This window comes from Myxocyprinus asiaticus, chromosome 9 (genome assembly GCF_019703515.2).
Source record: "Myxocyprinus asiaticus isolate MX2 ecotype Aquarium Trade chromosome 9, UBuf_Myxa_2, whole genome shotgun sequence".
NCBI classification, from domain to species: domain Eukaryota; kingdom Metazoa; phylum Chordata; class Actinopteri; order Cypriniformes; family Catostomidae; genus Myxocyprinus; species Myxocyprinus asiaticus.
Genome location: NC_059352.1, coordinates 475,731 through 493,401, shown reverse-complemented (window position 1 = coordinate 493,401; position 17,671 = coordinate 475,731). Strand labels below are relative to the sequence as shown.

Sequence of the window (17,671 nt, the reverse complement as noted above, 5' to 3'; positions counted from 1 at the left end):
AGAAGACACAGACAATTTTGCGACAGGTAGGTGTCAGTTTACGGCTCTGCCCATTCATTTGTATGGTATCCGCAAACGGCGACTTACTGTCGTAACACGTTAGTTGACCGTCACGCTCTCTCCAATGATAAAAGCGCGGAAGTATAAAAGATCTCTGATCATATTGCCCGCAGACTGACTCGGAAGTGACGTATGAGGAGCGCCACATATACACACACGTGTGCAGGACGGCATGTAGTGTCAGTAGCACATGTGTAGATAAGTGTGTTTATGTGAATGTATAAAGTGTCATTAGAAGTGGTTTAAACACGAGCAGCTGATTAGATTTTGTTTGTGATGATGGGCGAGCACGAGCTCTATCCGCCGCCGAACTTCAGCAGTCCAGCAGAACCACCATCATCTTCAGTCCGCTGGAGTCCACAGCAGCAGAACCAGATGAAGTTCGAGGCGAATAGAGACTGGAGCTGGACTCAATCCGCACCGGCCGGACTCTGGAGCTCAAGCCCGTCTCCGGTTCATTATCACGGACAACAGCATCATCATCAGCATCATCATCATCATCATCAGTACAGACAGGGCTGGCAGACTCATGGACAACAGCAGCAGTGGGGCAAGAAGGTTCAGACCTAATAATCAATCACTAGTCTGCTACACCATTATGTGTTTACAAACGGATGTTATTATAATATGTGTTGTTGTCTTTCAGCAGAAGCAGCAGAAAGAGGCAGAGTTCAGTCACTTCTGTGACACGTGTGACAGAAGCTTCAAAAATCAATACAAATATGATGAACATATTTCACAGCATGTCAAGGTAAATCCATCATGATTATTTAAAGCAGGGGGGTTCAAACTGGGGGCACAAGGGGGTGCTAGAGGGGGTCTGCAAAAATGTCATGAAATAATGTACTGATGACAAAGAAGACAACTCAAATTGTAATCAATAACGTTATGCTTTAGATTACATTTTATGTGATCTATTTTGATTACTTTTGGATTACTTATTGTAATGTATGATTTGATAAATTGAATAATTTATTTTAAATGTATTAACCCTTTACGTTCAAATGCAAGCCTGTGAGAAAAAATAATTGCTGTAATATTAATAACTACGATCTTAACACAATATAGGTATCGTTTGACAGCTTATAAGCTCTACTTTCCAATGCATGTAGACATTATGACCAAAACTGAACAAGTGCTTTAAAATCTGCAGACAAATCAGAAGTGTTCTGTTCTGATAATTTATTTAAAATATTGCACTGTACAAATTATTGTAATCAGTCAAAACATCAAACTCATCAAATAGTCACGTGTCATATGTTGTTGGAAAGCTCTCAAAGAGTAGAATACAACCAGCCTATTTGTTTTACTCACAGACGAGTTCACAAATATAGTGAGTAATAGCTCAGTATATGTCTTTGACAATAAAGTTGGTGTTGCTTATATGCTGCATTTTCACTTATAACTTCATGAAATATAAACGGAACATAAAATATCACATATCATTACTTAGAGGAGGCGAGTATCTTTCAAACGAGTCCACACACAAGATAATCAGATGTATAGATCATTAGATAATCCACATGAAGCACAATGTTACATATGACCACCAGGAGATGGCGCCAAATACATGACACAGACTCAATGATGACCCAAATGACACAGAATGAAACTCATTCTGTGAAATCTCATTACTAAAATCATGTCTGCATGCTATGCAAACCTTTAGTCATTGTTGTGTTTGCATGTGTAATTAGTTCTTATGTACAATTATTATGTTTTATTTGTTTGGAGACGTTTTTGGACACTATGATAAATTATTTTGTAATGCTATAACTTTTGATTGCTTTGTTGTATCAACAAAAAATTGTTCTCAGACATAGTTGACATGATTGGGAACAAAACAAAAGCAATATTTCGGAGCCATCTTATTTACATTCAGAGATATATAATGTCAAATCAGAAAAATAAGGAACAAAGTACATTTTTGGCTCACTTTTTTGGTGATTTTTCAGTTTCTTTGACTGAGAGTCTCAGAATGTATCATAATCTATATCATTAAAAATGTTGAAAGGTTTTCTTTAAAGTGATACCAAACAACTTTTTTTTTAAGCCTTTAATTTTGGGTATGCCACTAGTCATTTGCATAAACTGATTGGTAATATAATCAAAAATGTAATCCATGATAAACTAAATTGTAATCTGATTACACATACTTAAATGTAGTGTAATTACTAGTACTGATTCTAAGTAATCTGATTACATAATCCAGATTACGTGTAACTACTCGTGCTATTCTAGTATCCTTTTCGAAACCTGTATGATTGTGATTTTCTCTCTGCAGTGTTCTGTTGATGACTGTAATTTTACTGCTCATGAGAAGCTGGTGAAGATCCACTGGAGGAATGTAAGTCTCATCCCATCATCTGCTGTTTTACAGTAAACACAAGCACATGTTACATGCCAGTTTGAAAGGAATTGTTCACTCAAAAAGGAAACTTTACTCACCATCATGTTGAGTTTCGTGGGAGAAAGAAGGAAAGAATTAGACTTTTAATGAGTCTCTGCTTCTGGTTCTCCTTCAGAATCACGCTCCTGGTGCCAAGAGAATCAAACTGGACACACCAGAGGAGATCACCAGGTGGAGAGAAGAGAGACGCAAGTATGAGACACATTCTCTTGATGCCATCAACATCAAGCTGTTGCTATTTCAATCACATGTTGATGCATCTTCAACACCCTTTATATGTGCAGAAACTATCCGACGCTGAGCAACATGAAGAAGAAACTGAAGCTGATGGAGATGAAGGAGCAGCGAGGAGACGTGCTGGAGACGGCGCAGTTTGGGTGCGTCACTGAACTCTAAACCGTTTCCATGATAGGTGGTGTGTGTGTTTGAACATGAACAGTATTTCCTTTTCCTCTTTCCCAGTCGTATGAAGAGGGGGTCGTGCAGGGGTCGTGGAGGTCAGTATCGGGGACGAGGGTTCAACAGGCGCAGTGAAGGAGTGAATGAAAGATTTCAGTTCAAGAACTCGGAGACGGAGCAGCACGTGCCTCTGAAACGACCTCATGCGGACGCAGACCCGCTCGGAGCTCTCGCCAACAGTGACCCAGGTCAGAAAAACTCGCCCGCTACATTTATACCACCATTCTGTGAAGTTACTGAATGTGCCTTCAAGAAACTGCTGTATAGATTGTTGCTATGACACTGTCATGCAAATGTTTGATGGTTATTTAGAGGTTTGTGAGTGTTTGTATTAATTTAAATAACTTCTGTTCGATCAGAGTCTGATAAAGAGGATTCAGTTAAACAGAAGCAGGCTGGAGTATCTGTTGCCCCTAAAAATGTGACCTCTGCCCTGGGGTCACTGATGTCCAGTTATGGAGACGACATGACAACCAGTGAGAGTGAAGCAGATACTGATGGTTAGTGCCCTAAAGCCCTTGCATGTGCATGATCACATGTCCACGACAACCACAACCATTTACAGTCAGTTGTTGATCATAAAAAAATAAACTTTTAATTCTAATCACACACATTACGGATGCAAGAAGCCAGTCGAGTCCACTCTCATTAATATGTGCTCAACTGAAACACTTCTGTGAGATGCTCGCTGAACTGACACTTCTTAAAGAGACAGTACCGATTTAGCCCATTGATTTATGTAAACAATAAACACGTAAAAAAAAAAAAAAATGCATATACTATATATATTTTATCCATTTATATGCATTCCATTAATATATATCTGTTGATGGAATACTTGAATTTTGTACATTATAAGCTAAAATGTGATAATGATGAAATCTAATGATGAAGTACAGTTTGTACAGTTAATATTTTTCATAATGTGTCAAGTCAGAAGGTCCTCTTAATTAACAGCACTAGCTCGGCTACTGTACTAGATTATAACAAGACATTATTATTACCTCTATAATGCATTATCTATACAGGCTTTAGAAAACATTGTATGAGTAATTGTTTTTGGATAGTTAAGCAGTCAAGCTCAATGTGGAGTCCTGCTGTTGTTTGACAGCTTTAGTGAGTGATGACGTGTTTGTTTCCTGTCACAGATGCTGTTGTGCTCAGAGCTGGTCAGGTGGTGCAGGAGAAGAAAGCTTTACTGCCAGCTCATCCAGTTCCTGTCCAGAAGAACACAACACAACACGAGAAACCTGCAGATGGACCGCAGACGTCCCATCATCCACCGGCCGGGAGAGGGAGAGGAGGCAGGGGTCGTCACGGGGTCAGGGGTCGTAGAGGAGGTCAAGGGAACCCCAGTGAACCACGACAACACCGACCAACACTGCTGGAGATGGTGTGTATCATTTACTCACCCTCATGTCGTTCCAAACCGGAATGATATTCTGACTTATGTGGAACACAAAAGAGATGTTAGGCAGAATGTTCACCATACAGTAAAAACATTCAATATCATTATAAATGGGTCAGTGACCGACACACTTTTTTTCTGATTTTTCGGAGTCAAAAATGTCATGTGATGTAACCGTTCAGAGACAGTAAAAAATAAAAGTCTCATTAAAAGCTACAATTGTTGGGGGGTCTGGGTATCTCAGCGAGTACTGACGCTGACTATCACACCTGGAGTCGCGAGTTTGAATCCAGGGCGTGCTGAGTGACTCCAACCGGGTCTCCTAAGCAACCAAATAGGCCCGGTTGCTAGGGAGGGTACAGTCACATGGGGTAACCTCCTCGTGGTCACTATAATGTGGTTCTCGCTCTCGGTGGGGCGTGTGGTGATTTGTGCGTGGATGCCGCGGAGAATAGCATGAAGCCTCCACACGCGCTACATCTCCACGGTAACGCGCTCAACAAGCCACGTGATAAGATGCGCAGATTGACGGTCTCAGACGTGGAGGCAACTGAGATTCGTCCTCCACCACCCGGATTGAAGTGAGTCACTACGCCACCACGAGGACTTAGAGCACATTGGGCATTCCAAATTGGGGAGAAAATGGGACACAATCAAGAAAAGAAAAAAAGCTAAAAAAGTTGAAAAAAGAGATTTTGGCATGAATAGTGCAGAAAAAAATAAGCAACAAATTTATTTAAAAATATTATTAATATTCAAAAAACTTTTGTCCACCAAAGTCAGGTGGTGTAACCAACATGTATGTAGCAATCTTGCTGTCATGTGACCAAAAAAATAATAGAAATAGTGAAGACCTTTTTAGACCCTCATGACTGTGTGAAGTTAAAAACTAATTGGATGTTTTGACATTTTTATGAAAAGGGCCTTTTATTTGCGTCAAAACGAGTAACCCTATGAAAACTTCTTGATAAATGTGACTCAAAGAAACTTTTTGTCTTTGGGGGGAAAAAAATAAAATAAATATATATATTAATGTTTAAAAATGTTTTTAATGATTAATTTGACATTTTTTTATATATTTTTTTAAATTAGTTGTGTACACATGTATCCACAAGGTACATGGAAAGTATTTTAATACATTTTAGTACACTTAATATTTTTAATGTTAATAATTTTTTTTTGTAGAAAATGCTATAAATGTTTTTAAAAAAATTCCATGAAAACAACATGGGCAAAACAATACATTTCTATGAACTTGGCATGTGTTTTGAAGTAGATTGTAAAAAAGATTTTGAACTTTTATCACCTTCGACAACTTATTTGTTAGTGACCGATATTTTTGTTCATGTCAGTAGTTTTCATTTACAGATGGCATTGTAGAAATTCACTATTCACAGTCCAGAGATGGAAACTCGAGTCGCTCTTAAGTTGCAGTTGACTTGCGACATGATTTGGAAATCATGAAAAACACAATTAATTTTACGACTGTTTTCCCGCTGGTGCGACTGCAGAGTTGGGCAACTCTCCCTCTCTCTCTCCGTTTATGCCCTGCCGGTTTCTGTTAAGCGATATCAAACGGCAAACACATTAAAAGTGGAATGAAACGGCATTATTCGCTACCCGGATCAGTGGACAAAGCAGCGTGAGTGCAGAGCAGGTATATTCGCGCACCTCGCGGGCCAGTCTCGAGCTCTCATCCTCACGGTGTAATCATTACATACCAGTGAGTCATGGAAACATTTGAATTCAGCACAGAATTCTCTGGTGCAAACCTCTCGGTGACCAAACATTAAACGGCATGCGGAGAAAACACTGTGACATGCAGAGACATTAGCAGAGTTCTCACACATCACCACCTTTATCATGAATTTACTACAGTAACAATAACTGTATTGACTGCAGTATTTTAGGCAGTAATATATTCAATAATAGATGTAATTAATTTATTAAATTAATAAATGTAGAAATTCTTTAACATTTCAAAATATGCATTAACTACAGCTAAACCAGTGTGATGCATGTGAAGATATATATTTTTATCAAGGTTTATATTAAATGTAATTTAATATAACATTGCATTAAATTTATATAAATGTTTAAAATGAGAATTTCTAGTAATTCTCTTATTAACTTCCATATTAATTATTCATTACTGCTGAAAAACAACTGTGCATGTATGTGTGTGTCTGAATGTGTGTGAGACTGTATGTGTCTCTGTGAGACTGTGTGTGTGTTACTGTGTGAGTGCGTGCGACTGTGTGTGTGTGTGTGTGTGTGTGTGTGACTGTGTGTGTGTGACTGTGTGTGTGTGTCTGTATGTGTCTGTGTGAGACTGTGTAAGTGTGTGTGTGACTGTGTGTTTTTGTGTGTGTGTGTGTGTGTGTGTGCGCACGTGTGTGTATGTTTGTAAACAAGATGCAGTCCCATTTTGAGACAAAGTGTGTGTGAGAGTATGGGAAAGAAGCTAAATGTAAGTTAAGTATTTAAAAAATAAATTGAATTAGTAATGTGTGAAAATATCTGCATAATATCATGTGTAAAGCCACAACTGATGCCCGGATCAAAATTGATCCAGGAACAGAAAAGTTCTCTTAAATATCTCTTAAATGATTTCTTTTTTTTTTTTTAAATAATAATAATAATGTTCATTTTGGTAGTCTTGACAATGTCACAAAGATTGGTAAAACTACGTGGTATTTAAAAATGATGATTTACCTCTACTGGGTCAAAAATGACCCGAACGCAATAGGAGGGTTAAATGTGTGTAGGATACTGTTTTTCTTACAAAAATGGCAATGTTTGTTTTATAGAAATCATGTTACATTTTACTATGGTAGTGACGATCCATGCTTGGTTTTACCTGAGCCATGGTCTTGTCACAAATAAATCCCACCGTTTAAACTATATAAATTATGGTACATTTTCATATGGGCAAATGTGAAATAGAATTAGAAGATTTATGGACAGAACTAGTTTTCCTTATGTGTAAAATCAGTTCTCTTTTAATGCAAGATATTGATAGTTTATTGATTGTTTACTGTATAAAATAAAATCCACGATTAAAGTTAAAGCTCATGTAGTCAGTTTTAATATTTCAAAATGGAATTAGCTGTATACAGGGTTTATTAAACTAACCAGCTCCAGATAAAGAACTATTTATTAAGACTTGACTTGGACTTGTGACCATGTCTGTCACAGTCAGTCATGATTACTTTAATCAATGAGTGAAAGTGATCAATAACAGGACGGTTACTGTGATTAATGTCATTTGACTGTAAATGTGTCATTGTTTTGCAGTTATTGGCTCCTGATATTCGTCATGAGAGGAACATTGTTCTTCAGTGTGTTCGATTCATCGTCCGCAAAGGATTCTTTGGTCTGGCTGATAAAGACTGTAACAAAATCAACCTGAGTTCAAACACAACTGTCGGTACACGAGACTCGTCGTGTGAAGATGATGGTGAGCACAACAGAGCGACAGATGAGAGCATCACAAGACATGAACAAGAACTGACACAGACAGACAGCCGGAGCAGCCAATCACAGGAGGAGCTCAAGACTTCAGATCATTCCACCAATCACACAGCGGTCTGTCAGATGTCTCCAGTGATGTCACAGCGCTCTGACATCCGTAACACAGACACATGTGACGTCAGAGATGGAGTCTCGTCTCAGAGTCCAGTTAAAGCCCAGCGGCCCAGTGTGTTCCTGCAGCTGTTTGCTCACAGTTTAGTGTGTGAAGAACCAGACGAGCGACAACCGAACGAAAACTCTCCTGACGTGTCAGACGAGTGTCGAAACACATCCACAGACGCAGTAGATGAACCAGACGAATGTAAACAACCGTGCAGAGCTCCATAGTGATGATGATCAGTTTATTCATTTGTGCATCATTATTAATCAGATGTTTTGTATAGACTAATTGAACCTGTCATAAAAGGAGCTTAAGGTCAAATGATATCACTGTATGATGATGATATTAAAATCCATTTTGATTGACATTTATTATAAACTAGCCAATACAATCAGTTCATTTGGTTGTTTGTTTGTTTTTTCAAACATCAGTGAAACATTACTAATCATATATTTTAAATATATACTAATTGGAGCTGTCAAAATGAATGGCAGATAAAAAATAAGTTTGATATGAATTAGATGTATTTGTATAATGCTTCCATTCTTCTTGGTAATTAAGTGCCATTTTCTGGATCTTAATACACTGAAACACCCAAACATTCTCAGTGTGAAATAAAGGAGACGCTTGGACTCGTTTAGTGTGTGTGTGTGTTGTGTTTTGTGTGCAGGTGTCTTGATGGAATCTATTCATTATAATCTCCATCTTTACCTGCAGCTGTTCAGGTGTCTCACTGATGAAGGGTGGAGATGCTGAAGACTCTTTTGGCTTATTTTTGTGGTTTAATGTTGAGAAGTCCTGCAGGTTTCTTTTGTAACACACACAAGTCCTGTCTTGTCCTAACAGTGTGTGTGTGAGTCTGATGGGTGTATGAATCTTTAGTTTGTCACAGCAGTGAACTCTTGTCAATCTGCTCAATGATTGTCATGGTGACAATAATGTTTCTATGTACAGAAAAGTAGATAAAGATTTAGTTTCAGTTTTATCGGCATGACAAATACATTTACATTTATATTGCCAAAGCATTTTCATCTTAGCTTTTTCCGATTAAAACAACGACATTATTTCATATCTTTTAATGTGAGCGGTCTTGAGTTATTAAGATGGATATAATGTGTGCATGTACTGTATGAGCTCTACTGAAGATAGTCTAATGAGCACTGTACGCTTTTATTTGAACTATTAGCATAAATGATGCTCATCTGAATGTGAACTGTGTTCTTGAGTTGCTCCTTTAGGACCAATAAATCACATCTACACATCTATGGCAAATATTTATTTTATCTCATAGTGTACTGCTAGTTATTTTAGTAAATAGTGTGATCATTTGTCTTGTTCGAATGTTTACTGTTACAAATACTACAATATATTGCAATAATATTAATGTAACAGTATTGATCAGTAAATTACTACATTTTTGTTTATATATGTATATATATTTTTTCTTATATTTTTATATAAATATATTTTAAAATATTTACATTTATAAGATATTATAAATTAACAATTTATTTTAGTTTTTACTTAAATGTGATAAACAAATAAACGATTGCCCATAACGTATTGTTAAAAATAAATAAATAATATATTGTCACATTGTTACCATTATTATTAATAGATTAATAGTAGGTTTTGTAAATATAAATATTAGTTCATCTTTTTATATAATCATATTCATTAGATAGAACAAATAATTAACATTTTTTATCTTGTTAGATGTGATAAATGAATTAATGATTGTCCACTGTTTTGTATTGTGACAAATTAATAGTATGTTTCCATATTATTGTTGTCATTATTAATAAATAGTATATTTTGTATAATAATAGTAATAGATTTTGTGAATATATTTATAATATAACGCATAATATGTATTTTAATTGTTTTTGTATATCTTTTTATATAAACATTAATATCATGCAACGTATTTTTACTTGTATATATTTTTACATAAACATTCATATAAAACATCTTACAACATATTTACATACATATGATATATTATTACAAATAATAAATATATATATATATATATTGTTAAAAGTGATTAAACAAATTAATTATTGTCCTTAATGTATTAAATGTGAAAAATGTATTAATAATATGTTCATTTATTAATGTACTGTTTTACCTCAACGACTCTCCTCCAGATGCCGCAGAACTCGCAGCAGCAGCCGGTCTGAGATCAGCCGCCCTCACTGCACCCCAACCGCAGAACGCTCTGCTCATCTGATCTGGGATCAACGTTACACGGATGGGCGTGTCCTGTCCCCTGCGGCCCCGCCCCCTGCTACCGTCATCACAGCTGCTAGCTCCGTCGATTAGCGTGCTTACCTCAGTGATGTGTTGAGGATGAGACAGCAAACCTCCGCATGAAGCCGTTTCACCGTCTGTACCGCGAATAGAGGCGAGATACAGCCGTCAGACACGAATAAACCGCCGTGTGGGATCATTTCTGTGGATACTGAGCGAATAAAAGCGTTCTGAGGTGATGACTGTTTATGATTTATACACCGGCATTGAGCTGCAGCTGATGTGTGTCACACAGATCAGTGTGTGAACTTGTGTAAATATATCAGGAGTAATGATGATAATGGACATAGTTTGTGTTTTAAAGACCGAACAGTTAACCAGCAGGCGCTTTTAATGTGCTAACCGGGAGCTAGCTGTCGTTAGTCTGCTGTGAGGGCGACATTATTGATTATAAGTATTGATTTATCATAAGCAGTGCAGTAGGACGTGTCAAACTCGTGCTTTTGTCAATGGGGACTATAAGTGATTTACTAACGACGTCATCGCACAGACTCTAGTGTATTTCCCAGACACATCCCTACACTGTATTTACCATATTTACATCCTTATCAAGAGTGAATTTCACCACATGCATCACTCAAACTCTCCCGGTGAGACGCCCTCCAGCAGGAGGATGTCCCACCCATCTGTGTTCGCTGGCCGCAGGGGCAGTAACCCCACCAGTGGTGCCACGGTCAGTATTAACTGCCCTGTTGCCCCAGCCGAAGACCATCAGACCGCAGGGATGATGCCCCACGCGGCCCCCACCGGCTCTTCATCCCCTGGACCGCATCACCCACCCCACAGCCTCAACATCCACCCTCAGGGTCAGACCGTTGGGGCACAGGTCAAAAAGAAGAGTGGCTTTCAGATCACAAGCGTCCTGCCCGCGCAGGTGTCCGCCAGCGCTAATAACAGCATTGCGGACGATACCGAGAGTTACGATGACATGGACGAGTCCCACACGGAGGACCTCTCCTCATCCGACATCCTCGATGTGTCCGTTTCTCGAGCCACGGACACTGGCATTCCCGAGAGGAGTTCTTCCGAAGAAACGCTAAATAGTTTGCATGGAGGTGAGACTCCTGGGGTTGCGTCGCCCAATGAACCGGTCTTGCATCACCCGCAGCAGGGGTACATGGCCAATGGAGTCCATCACCATGCTCCTCATCATCATCATCAGCCTCATGGACATCACAAGGAGCAAGGGACTCGTCCTGCGGCAGCCACCCAAGTGAGACCTACGTCATTGGCGTCTACGGGCGGCGTCACGGCCCAGTCAAGTGGACGATCGACCCAAGCTGCTGTTGTGGATGGTGGTGGAACCGCAGCAGTAAGTCACCCTGCAGCTTCAACAGGAAGTGTTCTGCGTTCTGCAACAGAGATTGGAGGTGGATCAGGGCCCACAGGAAGTGCATCGGTTGCGGTGACAGTTCCACCTGCACAGCTACCACCACCAATACCAACTACGACCCAAACTCAGACGACTGCAGCTGCCACAGCATCTCGTTTCAGGGTGGTCAAACTCGATTCCAACTCAGAGCCGTTTCGAAAGGGCCGCTGGATGTGTGCAGAGTATTATGAGAAAGACGCCCCTTCTGGAGACACAACAGTAGCCGCTCACAGAACTGTGGAGACCATCATTCAGTCTGAACATGAGACCACGAGTGGCAGTTCTTCTGGAAGCACTCTCAGTGGTGGTGGAGACGTCCAACAGACATATGCAACACACACCGCTCTTCCCCCTCAAGACCTGAATGCTCACGCGATACTTCAGCCCGCTGTTGCCCCCTCTATCAACCCCCACGTAGTTACTCAGACAGGTATGATGGGCACTGAGAGTTCATCTGCCCCCGTTAGACCCCAACAGCCGGTATCCTACACCGTAGAGGGCCAAATACCCCAAATGCAGAGCAGCTACCCCACTAATGCGAAACCCGCCTTGTCTGTTACCCAGAGTGGAATGCCACCAATGGAATATGCCCAAATGCCCACAGCTCAACCTCTCCAGATTCCTCCAATTCAAACTGCGGTGTCGCCCCGAGCGGCTCCAGCTCCCATTGGCATACCAGGACTTCCAGTAGTTCCTCAGTCCGCATCTTCAAGACCGCAGGTTCCCGCCCCTCAGATGGGCACTGTCACCCCGGCCCAACTGCACCCAGAACAGCAGCAACCTGCACCTCAGCAGTCTTCATCCACAACTTCAGTTCCATCTGGATCTAACATGCCTTCATCTGCAGGAGCGCAGTCACTGTTGCATGGAGCTGCGATACTGGGCCGCCCCGCAGTACTGGGTCAACAGGGTGCACAGCTTCCCCCGTCAGGTGTCTCCTACAGTGGCATGAGTGCTGTGACGGCCTCACAGCTGGAAGATGCCCAGCGCCTGCTGTTACAGCATCACCCGCTGCTCGCTCTGCCACGACTGGCTGCAGGAGGAATGACTGGACAGGCCGCAACTGATGCAGGTGCTGCTCTGGGACAAGATGTCAGTGCTGCAGCTGTCTTGACTGGTGCAGATGACGACAGGTAAGAGTCATATTTTATGCTTAAAAGAGCCTACTAGATCCCCACTTAACCGCTGTATGGTTGAGTATGAAGTCAGGTATATTGGGCCACTTATTGATCCAAATGTATAATTGCATAAGAATTGTTTTACTAACAATTTACATCAAATGTGTTCTGCTCGTGTTTCATGAATAAAAGCCAAACTTCCATTGTCTGCGCTGCTGATCGGATCGTGCACAGTCTGCACAGACTTTCTGCATGTGGCGCAGATTTTCTCGACACGCGGCAGTCCTCTTCTTTGCACATGGTCACCATTCATATTCGCTCGCAATCAAAATAATACACTTTTAAAGGTGCTGTAAGCCATTCTAGAATTTCCACAAGCTGAGCCGTTGGATTAGCCAAAACCCCGCACTCAAAAGATACCTAATGAGCTTTGAGACAAACACGAGCAAAAATTATTGAAAAAAACAGCAGCAAAATAGCGCCCTCAACTGACAACTGTTATGAGTAACATGGCATAAAAATGTCATCAAGACTCAATTTGCTGCAACTACAATACTATGAGAACGCACAAAATCATTGACAGGAAGAAAGCGTCAGAGACCACATTTTTGTTTGCTGTTTAGTGTCTAGAGCTGACACAGAGTCCAAATATCTTTCAGGGAGTAGGAATTTTTTTTGCATACCTTTACATGAAAAAAATCACTTACAGCACCTTAAAAAGTCAGAGCACTTGACCGTGTGCGAGGCGGTCCGGAATGCATAAAAACAAAGTATACCTGAGCCTTAAGGCCCATTTCCCCCCAAGTTGAAAGGGGGAACCTCATGTAGGAATATCTAGGTCATACTTCACCCCAACATCTAAAGTCAGAATTAAAATATAAGATTTTTTGCATTGTTTCATTATTTTCATGAAAATTAGGCCAAAGACTTTCTAGCAAGCCAGCCCACTGTCAGGCCATCGTTGGAATGCTCTCGGGAGACTATTTCGAGTCATACCAGTGCAGCTCCTATATACTTGAATGGAGAAAGACCAAAATCTCCAAAACGGTTGGTCAAGATTACAATCAAAGAACATATTTAAAATCAACAGTGAAATCTGACAACACTGGTATCATAAATTGTGATTCTTTACCTCAGATTACGCTAAAGAAAAAAAATACCTGGCTTGTATAGCTAATGCGCATGCTTGCTCTCGAGTTGATTGACAGGTGGTGTCTGTATCTGAAAGGTGATTGGCTCTTTACCTGTAAGGAGGTAACCCATTTTAATAGAAGTGGCCTGTCTCTGCTAAATAGTCTCTGATTAGGCACAGTTTTACACCCCCAAAATTATCATTATAGTAATAATGCAATGAAAATCATCCTGTCCGGGCACAATATTATATTTTATTTAAATATTATATATATTTTTAAATAATATTATATTTATTTAAATTATGATTTATTTGAATATTAATATATTTATTTATAAAAAAATTATTAAAAAAAGTATACATATATACACTCACTGAGCATTTTATTAGGTACACCTGTACATCTACTTATTCATGCGATTATCTAATCAGCCAATCGTGTGGCAGCAGTGCAATGCATAAAATCATGCAGATACTGGTCAGGAGCTTCAGTTAATGTTCACATCAACCATCAGAATGGGGAAAAAATGTGATCTCAGTGATTTAGACTGTGGCATGATTGTTGGTGCCAGAGCATGTGAGCGGTGTGGAGTGAGTTGTCGCCCTGCTCAAATCGCTCATGTGCGATCGCTCAACTCCAGCTCTCTATTTCAAAAGTCATCGCTCCGCTCCTCACTCACAAGTGCTCATGAGCGAGAGCGATGTTGGAGTGGCATGAAATGAGAGAAATTAGGAATAATTTCTTTGTCAACATTCTTGTTTATTTTTTGCGTCAGGTACAAAGAATCCCTCTTCATATTGCCATACTAACAATAACAACTGCACAAACGATGCCTTGATGTAGGTTACTTTAAAAAAAAAAATTAAAAAAAATATCCTTGTTCTCTCTGCCCTATTTGGACGGGGTTATTTTATATGGGGATGTGGGGTAATGTAACAGCGTAATTACCTGAGCTTCTCTTTTATTTTTATCCCGTGCTAATCGTTCATGTCAGACTTTTTGCGGGCTGCGTGTTCCCACGCTGGTAAAAATAAGTGTCTTTACCTATCAAACACGAAAAAATAGTCCGTTATACTTAACTGTCTGTTGTTGGAATCGGCACCTGTCTCCATCAGCTAGCGAATCACACCGAGTTTAAACGCTGCCTCATCTCTGATAATCCAGTCTGTTTAAAATCTTGGATCTAATACAGCCATTAACACCAGATATTTGTCAGTGTAGAAGCACACATATGTTAATGTGGCCACACGCGAAATGTAGAGCATTCTGTTTGGAGCGGAAAGTGAGCACCTTGTGAGCATCTGGAGCGGAGCTGAGTGCAGTCTCATGAAACACGCTCCTCGCTCCAATGAAATTCTGTTCACTCCGCTCCTCACTACGCTCACATGCTCTGGTTGGTGCCAGATAGGCTAGTTTGAGTATTTCTGTAACTGCTGATCTCCTGGGATTTTCACACACAACAGTCTCTAGTGTAAATAGAATGGTGCGAAAAACAAAAAACATCCAAAACATCCAAAAAACATCCAATGGCAGTTCTGTGGACAAAAATGGTTTGTTAATGACAAAGGTCAACGGAGAATGGTCAGACTGGTTCTAGCTGACAGAAAGGATACGGTAACTCAGATAACCGCTCTGTACAATTGTGATGAGAAGAATAGCATCTCAGAATGCACAACACGTCCAAATTTAAGGCGTATGGGCTACAACAGCAGAAGACCACGTCAGGCTCTTTATTAAGACCATAGTGTTCCTAAAAAAGTGCTCAGTCAGAGTATATATACAATTTTTGATCTGTACTACTTTACAATTTGACCCAGTGAAAATCAGAATCAGCTTTATTGCCAAGTATGCTTACACATACAAGGAATTTGTCTTGGTGACAGGAGCTTCCAGTGTACAACAATACAAAAACAGCAGTAAGACATAGATAATAATAAAAAATAAAAAAGTTATACGTACAGACACACACAAACACATACGTAGTGCAATCTAATACAAATCTGTTATGTACAGTGCAAATTTATTTATTTTTTGCTCTCTCAGAGGAATGTAATGGCAGAAGAGGTTGGATGTGTTGGATAATATAAATAGACTAAACTGTGTATTGCACATAGTTATTGCTCAAAGGGGCAGTTTTAACTGTTCATGAGATGGATAGCCTGAGGGGAAAAACTGTTCCTGTGCCTGACAGTTCTGCTGCTCAGAGCTCTGAAGCGTCGGCCAGAAGGCAATAGTTCAAAAAGGTGGTGAGGGTAAGTGTGGTCCAGAGTGATTTTTCCAGCCTTTTTCCTCACTCTGGAAGTGTAGAGTTCTTCAAGGGGGGGCAGGGGGCAACCAATAATCCTCTCAGCAGTCCGAACTGTCCTTTGTAGTCTTCTGATGTCTGATTTCATAGCTGAACCAAATCAGACAGTTATAGAAGTGCAGAGGACAGACTCAATGACTGCTGAGTAGAACTGTATCAGCAGCGCCTGTGGCAGGTTGAACTTCCTCAACTGGCGAAGGAAGTACAACCTCTGCTGGGCCTTTTTCACAATGGAGTCAATGTGTGTCTCCCACTTCAGATCCTGTGAGATGGTAGTGCCCAAGAACATGAATGAACTCCACTGCTGCCACAGTGCTGTTTAGAATGGTGAGGGGGGTCAGTGTTGGGGTGTTCCTCCTAAAGTCCACTATCATCTCCACCATTTTGAGCGTGTTCAGCTCAAGGTTGTTTTGACTGCACCAGACAGCCAGCTGTTCAACCTCCCTTCTGTATGCAGACTCATCGTCATCTCGGATGAGGCCGATGACAGTGGTGTCATCTGCAAACTTCAGGAGCTTGACAGAGGGGTCCTTGGTGATGCAGTTGTTGGTGTAGAGGGAGAAGAGTAGTGGGGAGAGAACACATCCCTGGGGGCACCAGTGCTGATTGTACAGGTGCTGGAAGTGAGTTTCCCCAGTCTCACAAGCTGCTGCCTGTCCGTCTGAAAGCTGGTAATCGACTGACAGATAGATGTGGGAACAGAGAGTTGGTGTAATTTATTCTGGAGTATAGCTGGGATGATGGTGTTGAAAGCCGAACTGAAGTCCACAAAAAGGATCCTTGCATATGTCCCTGGTCTGTCCAGATGTTGCAGGATATGATGCAATCCCATGTTGACTGCATCATCCACAGACCTGTTTGCTGGTTAAGCAAATTGAAGGGGATCTAGAAAGGGTCCAGTGGTGTTCTTCAGGTGGGCTAACACCAATCTCTCAAATGATTTCATGACCACAGACGTCAGGGTGACAGGTCTAGTAGTCATTAAGTCCTGTGATTTTTGGTTTCTTTGGGACAGGAATAATGATTGAGCGTTTGAAGCAGCATGGGACTTCACACTGCTCCAGTGATCTATTGAAGATCTGTGTGAAGATGAGGGTCAGCTGGTTAACACAGGATCGAAGACATGCAGGTGAGACAGGATGAGGGAGGAGGGGGGTTACAGGAGGTGTTGGTGTTTGTGTGAAGTGAAGGTCAGAGTGGGTGTGGGGTGTGAGATTGGGCCTTTCAAATCTGCAGAAGAACACATTCAGGTCGTCAGCCAGTTGTTGGTCCACCACAGGGTTGGGGGTAGGAGTCCTGTAATTCGTAATTTGTTTCATGCCACTCCACACTGATGCAGGGTCATTACCTGAAAACTTGTTTTTCAGCTTCTCAGAGTATCTTCTTTTAGCCACTCTGATTCCCTTATTCAGTGTGTTCCTGGCCTGATTGTACAAGACTTTATCCCCACCCCTTTAAG

General features: G+C 40.6%; 2 protein-coding genes across 3 annotated transcripts in view; both read left to right on the top strand.

The window, feature by feature from the left end:
• The first annotated feature begins 191 nt into the window (after positions 1-191).
• On the top strand, positions 192-8,366 carry nufip1 (nuclear FMR1 interacting protein 1). 2 transcript variants are annotated; one of them, XM_051706099.1, is made up of 9 exons: positions 192-618; positions 710-811; positions 2,345-2,407; positions 2,586-2,662; positions 2,755-2,847; positions 2,933-3,117; positions 3,289-3,429; positions 4,078-4,322; positions 7,635-8,366. In XM_051706099.1, exons 1-9 carry the CDS (start codon positions 337-339, stop codon positions 8,196-8,198), a joined length of 1,752 nt encoding a protein of 583 aa, XP_051562059.1. In that variant the 5' UTR covers positions 192-336; the 3' UTR covers positions 8,199-8,366. The 2 variants fall into 2 exon arrangements, with proteins under 2 accessions (XP_051562059.1, XP_051562058.1); XM_051706098.1 differs by having other exon boundaries at positions 707-811.
• Positions 8,367-10,282: 1,916 nt separating this feature from the next.
• zgc:65895 (uncharacterized protein LOC393546 homolog) overlaps positions 10,283-17,671 on the top strand; it is a 31,744-nt gene continuing 24,355 nt past the window's right edge. Inside the window, exon 1 of the mRNA XM_051706087.1 lies at positions 10,283-12,789. Within this exon, the coding sequence (XP_051562047.1) occupies positions 10,853-12,789 (1,937 nt within the window). The 5' untranslated portion in view covers positions 10,283-10,852. The remainder of the gene's footprint in view (positions 12,790-17,671) is intronic.

Bases quoted from the DNA above. Each gene is read 5' to 3' on its own strand.
- nufip1 (XM_051706098.1), top strand. From the start codon at position 337: ATGATGGGCGAGCACGAGCTCTATCCGCCGCCGAACTTCAGCAGTCCA. The intron at 2,663-2,754 runs GTATGAGACACA...TTATATGTGCAG, and splicing joins TGGAGAGAAGAGAGACGCAA to AAACTATCCGACGCTGAGCA. The intron at 4,323-7,634 runs GTGTGTATCATT...ATTGTTTTGCAG, and splicing joins GACCAACACTGCTGGAGATG to TTATTGGCTCCTGATATTCG.